Here is a 12073-nt window from a genome sequence, read left to right as displayed (position 1 = left end):
GGTAGGACAGCCTACCAGCTTGCTTTCCTCCTTGAAGTGAGGTAAGAGGTCTCCCAACTCACAGGGCCTGTGACAGTAACAAAATGTTTTGGAGGTCTTATTCCGCAAACCTAAACAGACTTTCATCGCTAACGTCGGGGAGGTGGCCGGGGAGAGGAGGGAACCCATAGTAGATGGATATCCACTCTGAGAAGAACACATTATTTCTTTTTATTCTCCACAGATTCAAATCCTGTCCCTGATGCCTCCACATCTTCCCTAAGTTTCTGTAAAGTTATGAGCTTGGCCTTTCTACATGGATAAGTAGTGGGAACCCTCTAGAAGCCAGGGGCCCAGCCCAATGCAAAAGGAACAAAAAACAACCTCCCTACTCACCCATCACAGGGGAATGTTGTTATATCCTGGATTAACAGCTGGATGAGAACACGTGATATAAGAATTTTGGCCCGCCCCTCCCCGCCACAGACTGAACTGAGCATGCGCCAACTGCTCACGCATGCGCTGCTACTTCCGCAGTTTATGAAATACGTCCCAAAGGCCTTGTAAGTCCAGACTGCTTAAAGGGTGGTGGTGACTGCAGGTCGTCATGACCAGAACTAGGGGAGAAGAGAGAGAGCGCGTCGGTCAGGCACGCTGTACTCTGGTGTTGCTTTGGCTGACAGTGACCCCTGATTTGTCCTCCGCTTGGAGCAGCAGTGATCCCCTTAAGCAGCAGCGGTGGCCAGTTCCTTACAGGTGAGTGCGCATGCCTCCAAGAGGGGACCTGGGCCTCTATGGGGAAGGGGAGTCACGTGCGGCTGCGCGCGCATATCCCGGGCTGCTGGGCTGTAGGAGGTTGGGGTTGGAGACCGGCGTGGAGTACTTCCTCATTAATCCATTGTCTCCCAGCTTTCTCTCCTACTTCACCTGCCTCTAGGACAGATTAGCGGTGAGGTAGGAGTCTGTGAGGAAAGTAGGGAGGCATTTTTTGGTAAAGTATTTTTTTTTATCTTAAACCCTTAGCTTCTGTGTATTGGTTCCTTGGTGGAAGAGTGGTAAGGGTGGGTAAGGGGGTCAAGTGACTTGCCCAGGGTCTCACAGCTGGGAAGTGTCTGAGGTCGGATTTGAACCTAGGACCTTCCGTCTCTAGGCCTGACTCTCAATCCACTGAGCTACCCAGCTGCCCCTAGGGAGGCATTTTTTGAGCTCCTCTTCCCCTCTCTGTATTAAAATACATACATTTTCTTAAACTAGACATCTTTTGTAATGGAGAATAAAACCTGGAAGTCTGTGGGTATTTGTACTCAGAGTGTTAGGAGGAACGCAGGTGTTTCTCCTTTGAGGAGTTCTGTGGTTGCTTAGGGTGATATTCCTCCTGTGACAGCCTGGCCAAACTTCAAAATAGACAAATCACAGTAAGGTTCTATGTGAGGATACTAGCAGATCCGTACTCCTTACAGAGGTGTGGTGAGGCTTTAACGTAAGTGTTTCCATCCTTTAAAGCAGAGTATGCAAGTTTGCCAGTTGTGACATGAGAAAAAATAGCTGACATACAAATTAGTTGGATGCTTTCCTTCCTGGCTTCCTTCACTTTGGGGGATAGTAGGAGATACTGAGGAGGCTGCGAGGGGGCACAGTGGATAAAGTGCTGGACCTCTAATTAGAAGATTTGAGTTCAAATCTAGTCTCAGGCACTTGATAGTGTGTTCCAGGGGAAGTCACTGTATGCTTCTGGAGAAGGAAATGGCAAACCACACTAGTTAACTTCACCAAGAAAATCCTATGGCCAGTGTGGCCCAATGGACCACAGAAGTAGAACACAATTCAGATATTGCTATTAATGAAACCATCAGGCCAAGCCTCTCCTGTTCTAGAGTAGTAGTGTTAAACTCAAAAAGGGGTTGGGGGGGGGGGGGTGGGAACAAGCTGGATGTTAGGATCCAAATAACTATGTTTTGCCTTATTTTTAAAAAGATCTCCCAATTGCATTTTGGTCTGGTTATTCAGCAGTTCCACATGGGAGTGTTTTAGACTGTGTGACACCAGAGTTTTGAATACCCAATGAATGAAGTTGCTTGCCCTGTAGGGAGTGTGTGCACTGTGTCTTAAGGGATAAAAGTTCATTTGCAAATTGATTCTGAGCAAGAAAGGACCTTAATAGGTCACCTGGTCCAGTGGTGTCAAATTTAAATAGAAATGGAACAGACTTAGGAAGCTACCACAAATATATTATGTTGCTCTGAAGTTTTATTTAGTTTGTAAAACATTTCCATAATTACATTTTAATCTGGTTCCTGCCACACTGGAGTTTTGTGGGCCTGTGATCTAATCCCACCATTCCACATTTCTCAGATTTGGCTTTTAATATTTTATAGTTTCTGTAAGGTCAATTGGCATTGTCTAACAAGGTTAGGGAGTAAGTGCTAAATATTGATTATGGCATGTTAGTGTTGCAAGGTAATTTAGAGATTTATTGAGTTCAATCAGTGAATTAGAATAAAGAGCTAGTAAATAGTAGGCCTCTTACTCATATCCATGAGATACAGCTTGTTCAGTTGTGTCTGACTGTGTGATCCCATTTGGATTTTCTTGGCAAAGTGGTTTGCTATATCCTTTCCAGCTCATTTTACAGATGAGGAAACCTGGGGCACACAGGATTAAACAACTTGCCCAGGGTCACATAGCTAGTGTCTGAAGCCAAATTTGAACTCAGAAAAATGAGTGTTCCTACTCTAGGTCCAGCACTCTATCCTCTGTGTCACCTAGCGGCCCAAAATACACATCAATTTATATGTGTGTACATACACACACACATTTAAAACCTTACCTTCTGTCTTAGAATCAATACTGTGTATTGGTTCTAAGGCAGAAGAGTGGTCAGGGCAAGACAATGGGGGTTAAGTGACTTGCCCAGGGTCACAAATATAGGAAGTGTCTGAGACCAAATTTGAACCCAGGACCTCTCATCTCTGGGCCTGGCTCTCAATCCACTGAGTCACCCAGCTGCTCCCCCCATCCCCCAATATGTGTGTGTGTGTATATATATATATATATTTTATATACACACACCTATCTTAGCAGCTTGGTGTAGAGTTTGCCAGAAGAGATATATATATATATATATATATATATACTGTTTTGTTTTTAATCTACTGTCAATTAAAGATACTATGGTTACTGTTTTTGCTCTTAGAGGCAGCAAGTAAACACCTGACCTGGAGTCCAGAAAATTAATCTCTGACATATCCTATCTTTGTGACCCTACACAAGTCACTCCCCCAGGCAAGCTACAGAGTAGGTCGAATTATGCTTTGGTAATAGGAGGTACTTGCTGGAGCTCTCCAAATCTATGAACTCACAGGGCCAGTCCATTATTGGTTCTTGGTCTTACTTTCTGGGAGCAGTCAGTCTAAACCCTAGAGATACAAAGAAACGGTAAAAGCACAGTCTCTACCATCAAGAAGCTTACATTCTAATGTAGGAAGACAGTCAAAAAAAATTTTTTTTTCAGTTTCTGTATTATCATCACAACCACCTTGTGAGATTAGTAGTAGAGAAAGGGACTGGACCTGTGATGTCATGGATAAACGGAACTCTCCCACCATTGCAAGTCAGCGCTTTCTCTGCAATTTATAGTCCTTTATTTTTTAATTAGAAAAAACATCTTTTTTTCTCCCCCTCCACTGGGAAAACAAAGCAAAACCCTTATAACACAAAAATATACATAATCAAGCAAAATAAATCCCATCATTGGCCATACCCCCAAAAAAGTCTCATTCTGCTCTCTGAACTCATTTTCTCTATCAGGAGTTGGGAAGTTTGCTTCATCATCAGTCTTCTGGAATTCTAATAGGTCATTGGTGGCAATCTACATATAGTCTTAGAGGGTTGACTAGAGCACTAGAGGTAGAAAAGGCATTGAACCTCTGTGAAACTCAGTTTCCTCATATATAAGGGGGAAAGATTGTTACCTAAAATGAATTTTAAAGGAAATTTGGACTCAAATGAACATGGCCACACTAATTCCTTTCAGGTTTTTTTTTTTCTTTAATAAAGGCGTTTTGAATTCCGTCCTACACCAGATCCTTATTGTCAAGCTCAATATACTTTCTGCCCAGCTGGTTCTCCTATTCCACTTATGAGGGATGATGATGTCATAGAAGTTTTTCGATTACAAGCACCAGTATGGGAATTTAAATATGGTGATCTCCTAGGGCATTTGGTAAGAACAGACCTTTATTTTGCCATGGCTCTGAATTATTGAATGCATTTTGATTTTGGAGGAAACCCATTAAATTTTCTTGTGTGTACACACATAGACATATATATCCACCCAATTTCTTATGTCCATACACATTTATATATATCATCTTTACACTGATTCAATTTTGAACACTTAGACCAGTGATTCCCAAAGTGGGAGCTACCGCCCCCTGGTGGGTGCTGCAGTGATCCAGGGGTGGTGGTGTTAGCCACAGGTGCATTTATTTTTCCTATTAATTGCTATTAAAATTTTAAAAAATTAATTTCCAGGGGGCTAAGTAATATTTTTTCTGGAAAGGGGGTGGTAGCCAAAAAATCTTTGGGAACCACTGACTTAGACTAAGAAGTAAAAAGCTGTGTTTTTTTGTGTTTTTTTTTACAAATTAATCATCTTAACATCACCAAATACTGTAACTTTTAACATTTTTTCAATACTTAATTATTAACTTTATTTTGAAATAATTTAACAGGAGCTCTGATACTGTGGCCAACAAAATAGACTGTACTAGTTCCAGGACTTGTAGGAATTGGCATTCCTAATGTATTCTAACAGTGTGTATATTAGATGTCATTGTAAGAACCCTGGGCTTTGTATATTTATGATACTTAAATTTTTTTGAAGTATGTCTTAGTGTGTCAAGTATAGGATATTTTAAACAGTTTTCTTCTTATATGATTTCTTCATTTCTCAGCCTGGACAGGTCATTCTCTAAGTCAAGGGAGAACCACAGAACTACTTCACATCACCCTTCCCCACTAAAGTAGCCCTGGCTAGGAGCAGTATCATGTACTAAGGGTAGGGTTAAGCCTGAGAACAAAGAGCCACAGCTTGAGGAGGGAGAATGAGAATGTGCAGGAGAAGCAGGTGTCTTGGCCAGTCTCATTTATTAACAGCCTGCCACAGTATTAGGGTGGTTTGGGGGATGGGATATGATGGTTAGGATTGGGCCCAAACTGTGGTTTGGGAAGGCCAACAGAACCCAGTCCAGGCAGAGCTTGGTCTGAGACCAACACACACAGACCACTTAGTAACAGGGAAGTTGTATTTATTCTAAGAGGAAAGGATAGATGGGAATTAGGATGACCCTGATACTTAATGTCAACTAAAATTTCCCAGATCTAGTGTGTTCCCTCATTGAAAGTCTTCAGTGAGTTTGATCTATACTAACCTTCACTTCTCTGACCTAAAGAAATTGCAATCCCAGCTATACCTTAATCTGCACTAAACCCTCCCCCCTTAGGGGGCATTAGAGGTTGTGGTCTATGGCAGTTTGGCAGGGCCCAGGGAGAGGTCCTGGATCCAGAAAGAACCCAGAACTGGTCTTACAGTCAGTTGGCCAGATGTTCCAGGATCACAAGGAAATGGCAGACAACAGCAAGGCAACAGATAGAATGGGGAATCGGGGTAGAATTAGCCACTAAGGAAAAGTAGCCACCTCTCCAGAAACCTCCAGAGAGAGAGAGACAGCCCAAACCCCAGTTAACTGTCTGACCCCCACTTTCACATTCTAGAATCTTTATCCTTCTACAACTCTCCCATGCAGACCAACTTCAAAAAAATCAGTCTTCCTTATAACACCACCATTTTTTAGTTATTGAAAAAGTCTGAAAGGTGGGTAGCAGCTTTCAGCTTTGCTGAAATGCAGATTGTGTGAAAGACAATAATATGAGATGACTAAAAAGGTGGCTTGGAGGCAGCTTTCAGTGCCTGGCTGAGAAGTTTGTAATTTATCAAAGATTTTTTACAAAGGGAATGACATACTCCTAACTTAAGACATAGGAAAATCATGTGGGCAACTCTCCAGAGAATAAAGAGTGAAGTGGGTTAGGATGACAAGGCCAATCTGAAGGTTCTTTCCGTAGGCATGGCCTGAGTTTGCATAGTACCTCAGTAGTGGCATGGAAAGGGGATGGATGAGAAAGATGTTAAGAAGGTACAATCCACAAAGCTTAGAAGCTAATTTGATATAGGCAGTGAAGAAGAAGCAAAGACTCTGAGGCTGCAACTCAAAGATTCATGATGCCCCCAGCAAAAATAGGAAAGTTTGAAGATGATGATTTAATGGAGAAAGAGCGTAACTTCCATTTTGGAGATTTAAAACACTTTGAATTTAGAATGTAAGTACCTCAAAGGGGGGTGGGGGGTGTGTTTTGGTTTGGTCTTTTATCTTTTATACTCCTGGTAGGAAAGTACTCTACTTGCTAGAATAAAAAAATTGCTTAAAATGCACTATAATTAAAAACACTAAGAAATACATATGGGATAATAATTACTATTATATTGAAATATCATAATTATATATTATAGTAATATAATATGTAATTATATTAATGATTGCTACTTGAGATATTGATGAGAAACCTAGGTGGAAACTTGTAGAAAATAGGTAGCTAAAGATCCAGGAAAGGAATTCAGGAGATTTAGATTGCATTTATAGATTTGGGAGTCAATTCTATAGGGATGGACATATGAATATGTGGGAATAGAGATCATCATCAGGTTATTAAAGAGTCTAAAACAAAGTATTGAGGGATACCCCAGCTTAAAACACAAAACATCCTTATTTTGCAATCATTTTAATATCTTGCTTTATTTTTACACAGAATATTATGCATGATGCTATTGGGTTCAGGAACACTTGGACAGGCAAGAACTACACCATGGAATGGTATGAACTCTTCCAACTGGGAAACTGCACATTTCCCCATCTCCGACCTGAAATGAATGCACCATTCTGGTGTAATCAGGGAGCTGCCTGTTTTTCTGAAGGTATTGATGATAATCACTGGAAAGAAAATGGGACTTTGGTTCTGATAGCAACCATATCAGGTGGGTTTTGAAAACATCATAGCATAAGCATACTGATATTAGAACCAGATTTCCAGACAGCTAGATAGATGGCTTGGTAGACTGAGTCACGCCTAGAGATGGGAGGTCCATGGGTTCAAATCTGGCTTCAGACACTTCCTAGCTATGTGACTCTGGGCAAGTCAATTAAACCCCATTGCTTAGCCCTTTGTGCTCTTCTGTCTTGGAACCAATACACAGTATTGATTCTAAGGGGAAATGTAAGGGTTTAAAATAAAACCCTAGCTTTAACTGAGAATAATTATCTTTCTTCAGTATTATAAGTCAACAGCAAAATGTATACCTAGAACCACTAATTCTTAAACCAGAATATTATTCATGTAGTATGTTGACTATTACCACTGGAAATTAGTAGGAAATTATGGTTCAGTACTCTCACATCATAAAAATTAGTAAAAAGGAGGTGAATTGTTTGCAGTACTACATTTGAGCCTTTAGAGTGCTAATGTTTCCTAGGCAGAGTGTTAGTAAGAATTAGACAAATTTCTTGGGGGAAAAAATTGGTTAGGGCTTCTGTAACTGAGCAAAGCTTCCGGTAAGCTATTTTTAAATTATAAAACTAAGCTATATTAATAAAGCAGCATTCTTCTTTTCTGACATTTTTAGTTTGTTTAGATACCCCTACATTTCAAATTCATAAAGCATTAAAATCTAAGGAGTACTAATTTTTAAAAATAGTATTTTCAGGGCAGCTAGGTGGCTCAGTGGATTGAGAGCCAGGCCTAGAGACAGGAGTCCTAGGTTCAAATCTGGCCTCAGACACTTCCCAGCCGTGTGACCCTGGGCAAGTCACTTGACCCCCATTGCCTAGCCCTTACTGCTCTTCTGCCTTGGAGCCAATACACAGTATTGACTCCAAGACGGAAGGTGAGGGTTTTAAAATAAAAACAAAATGAAACAAAAAAAACACCTTACCTTCCATCTTGAAATCAATACTGTGTATTGGTTCTAAGGCAGAAGAGCGGTAAGGGCTAGGCAATGGGGGTCAAGTGATTTGCCCAGGGTCACATGGCTGGGAAGTGTCTGAGGCCAGATTTGAACCTAGGACCTCCCGTCTCTAGGCCTGGCTCTCAATCCACTGAGCTACCCAGCTGCCCCCAGGGTTTAAAAAAAAAAAAGTCATTTTGATCACGGTATAATACTAAGTTGATTAAAATTAAGCTGTGTTATTTTTTCTGTTGTTAGAAAAGGGAACTATACTAGGAAACAGAAAACCTGATCTTGCAATAGGAGTGGGAAAACATCTGTATTGTACATAATGTGGATAATACATATAATATCTATTTGTAGAGATGTACTTTTAGTGTATTTAAGAAACATATTGATGAATATAAATAACATTTTCCCCAGCCTATGGATCTGAGACACCTTACTTTTCTCTTTCCCTTTAATGTTGCTGGAGCTAGAGGTGAAGAGAATCCAAATTGTAAAGATAAAGACTCTTTCTTTTGGACTTAAAGAGTGAGTTTTAATCTTGACGATAATACTCTGAAGACTTCTCTGGATCTGTTTCTTCTGTAAAATGAACAGGTTACATTAGGTACCCTCAGATGTCCCTTCTAACTCTATTGCCCAATATGTAAAATGTAGTACTAAAACCTTAAGGTTAAGGGCTAGCCCAAGTGATTACAAGCCTAGGTTCCACAATTCTGAATGTTAATTTTACATTCTTTTTATAGTAGGGAGAGCAAAATCCTGATTTGAGAGTCACCACTATTTAAAGAAACTTTACATTTCATAAAATCCATTCTTCTACCTTCAGAGTATACCTACCTGATTATTCCAGGCTTATAAAATATATCTTAAAACATCCAAGATCATGAAAAAGGTACATAGAAAACTGAATGGAATTAGCCACTGAATATATGTTTTGTTTTGTTTTTTAAACTCTTACCTTCTGTCTTGGAATCAATACTAGATACTGGTTCCAAGGCAGAAGAGTGGTAAGGGCTAGGCAATGGGGGTTAAGTGACTTGCCCAGGGTCACACAGTTAGGAAGTGTCAGGCCAGATTTGAACCGTCTCTGGGCTTGGCTTTCAATCACTGAGCTACCCAGCTGCCCCCACTGAATATTTGTTAATGATGTCCTTGAGTAAAACAAACATAAGGTGGGTTAAGAACTCCAATATAAATTCAAGACTGAGCCTGTTTGGCAAGATTAAACTAATTCAGAATTGATCCTAGTAAATACTCAATGCTATTAAAGGTGGTTTAAAACAAAAAGGAGAAGCTTTTGAATCAACCCACTTTTATAACAATATGCATATATACTAAATTCTCAGCTTATACTTATGAATTAATGAAGGCAGTATGACCTCATGGCTTAGGATATGAATGTAGGAGTGAGGAAATCCTGGCTCTGAGTTCTTTGTGGCAACATGCAGTATTGCCATGGGCAAATCAATTAATTTCTCTGTCTTAATTTGTAAAATGGAATTTTATTTACTACCTCACAGAGTTGGTGTTAGGCTCTGGGAATTGTGTGTGAAGTGTTCTATAAATCTTAGGAATTATTATCCTTTTACCATTGTCTTGTGAAAGATAATTTGAGATATTTCTTGCTTTGACTTAGGTGTGATTACATGAGATTGGAGGAGCTTGAATCCTTGCTAAGAAATCCAAACATTTTCATTTATTCATATCTGTTGATATGTGCATAATTATAAATCTCTTTTTTTATAGGAAAAATATTTAACCAAATGGCAAAGTGGGTAAAACAGGATAATGAAACAGGTATTTATTATGAAACATGGAATGTTCAAGCCAGTCCAGAAAAAGAGTCAACAGTATGGTTTGAATCTTATGACTGTTCCAAATTTGTCTTAAGAACATATATAAAGTTGGCTGAATTTGGGGTCGAGTTTAAGAAGATAGAAACCAACTATACCAGAATATTTCTGTACAGCGGAGAACCTATGTATGTGGGAAATGAAACTTCAATTTTTGGACCTACAGGAAATAAGACTCTTGCTACTGCTATAAGGAGATTTTATTACCCATTTAAACCTCATTTGTCAACTAAAGAATTTTTATTAAGTCTCTGGAAAATATTTGATGTAGTGGTTATCCACAGGCAATTTTATTTATTTTATAATTTTGAATATTGGTTTTTACCAATGAAGCCTCCCTTTATAAAAGTAACATATGAAGAAATTCCTTTACCAAGCAAAACACTGGTTTCTAGAACATTGGGACTTTGAGAGGGACATGTCAGTATTGCCTTTTTGGGTATTCAGGGAGTGAGTGATTTGATCCTATTATGGATCATCCAGGAACCCTATGCCTATTCTCCTTTCATAGGTGGCGAAATTCAAATCAACAAATCACTTTATCTGTTAACATCTCTTGGGATTTGGGTGGGGAGAAGTAAATATAGTATTGAATTGGCAAAAGTTAGCCTCTTGGATTATCTGGATTTCAAGAGTACATTAACATGGAAGAAGAATCACAGTCTGTGGGGTTAATATTATACAGACTGTTATAGTGCCTTGTACATAGGTGCTTAATAAATGTTGGAATTGAATTATATAATTGCAGGGGAAAGGTTTTATGTTTTCTGTATAACACTTAAAACTTTTAAATAGTCTTCTATGTTATAATCATTTTAGAGTGCTTTGGATCCAGATATGGCACTGAATGAGTTCTGCTTATTGGAGTTTTTAAGACTTCTTTTTAAACATAGCAAGTATAAAAATTTTTCCTTTTGGTGACAAAGTGCTTATTCCAGTCTCACCCCAGACTTTGAGCTTCAGAATTTCCTGAAGTTTGCAATATCAGGTTTGAATTGATTACATAATGTTTCATTGGTTTGTCAGAAAATATCTGAATTCCTATGGGCAGAATTAATCCTTAATATTTTACTAGTTTTACTTTCCACTTCAATAATTAGCAATGATATGTAGGATCAAGTAATAATGTTATAGTTTACTAAAGCATTGTATTCCTCAATTATACATGCAGGCAGTCTTCTCTTGATGTCTTTTCATGACACCAGTTCACTAGTGCCACAAAATTACAATTCTCAATCCATTATCTTGCTCATGGTCAGTTTTAGCCATAGCCAGTTTTTGAAAAAGCATCCTTGTTAAAAGGATGGAAGTATTAGAAAGGCATCCCAGTAGGGAGCAAGTATAAAAGCTTATACACATTTTTGTTTTTTACCAAATAACATATGTGAAGATAACAATCCATTCCAGGAACAAGATGAAATAAAAATCAGGGACAACTAGTTGGAGTAAAGGCTGTATTATAAGTTAACATTTTTAAACCTCGTTGAAAAATTAGAACATCTTTTAGATGTAACTGATGTTGCCAAAATAAAGGTTATATGTATCATGTCATATCATACTTAGTAGTATGTACTAAGTTGCTAGGAGAAAAACAGTCTTTTTCAAAAATATTCACACAATGAAGCTTTGTGTAGTAGTATTATATGTGCAAGTTGACAATGTAAGAAGGGTTATCATTCATATGAACGAATCTTAATTTTATTTCAGGTTAAACTATTATAGTAGGGGTTAGTAAGAAACAGTTTAAAAGGAAGTTATAGTGAAGAAATTACTTGTAAGTAGTGGCCAGAAACTAGTTTAGACAGAGCAATCACTTGTCCCTTAACATATTGAGAATTCTTCTGTAGGTTATTGCTTGTAAGACATTTTAATACATAATTAGTGATTGCCTGAAATAAGAGATATTGCTGGAGCAGAATAGAGCTATAATACACAATAGTTGTTTTTTTTAACTTGGGTTTCACTTGGGTCCAGTGCTCCATCCACTGTGCTACCTAGCAACCCCTCACTTTTTATAAAATGGGTATGTGTATGTGTGTATATATATATGTGTGTGTGTATATATTTATGTATGTATTTTATATAATCATGGGGGCAGCTAGTGGATTGAGAGCCAGGAGATCCTAGGTTCAAATCTGGTGTTTAGATACTTCCTAGCTGTGTGACTCTGGGC

General features: G+C 38.7%; 1 protein-coding gene across 1 annotated transcript; it reads left to right on the top strand.

The window, feature by feature from the left end:
* The first annotated feature begins 581 nt into the window (after positions 1-581).
* On the top strand, positions 582-11453 carry CLN5 (CLN5 intracellular trafficking protein). The gene is made up of 4 exons (XM_044670585.1): positions 582-735; positions 4036-4201; positions 6847-7072; positions 9794-11453. Exons 1-4 carry the CDS (start codon positions 587-589, stop codon positions 10309-10311), a joined length of 1059 nt encoding a protein of 352 aa, XP_044526520.1. The 5' UTR covers positions 582-586; the 3' UTR covers positions 10312-11453.
* Positions 11454-12073: the final 620 nt, after the last annotated feature.

The sequence above is a fragment of the Gracilinanus agilis genome, chromosome 3, assembly GCF_016433145.1.
Source record: "Gracilinanus agilis isolate LMUSP501 chromosome 3, AgileGrace, whole genome shotgun sequence".
NCBI lineage: Eukaryota > Metazoa > Chordata > Mammalia > Didelphimorphia > Didelphidae > Gracilinanus > Gracilinanus agilis.
The sequence above is the reverse complement of the archived record's forward strand: the minus strand, read 5'-3'. Positions and strand labels throughout refer to the sequence as shown.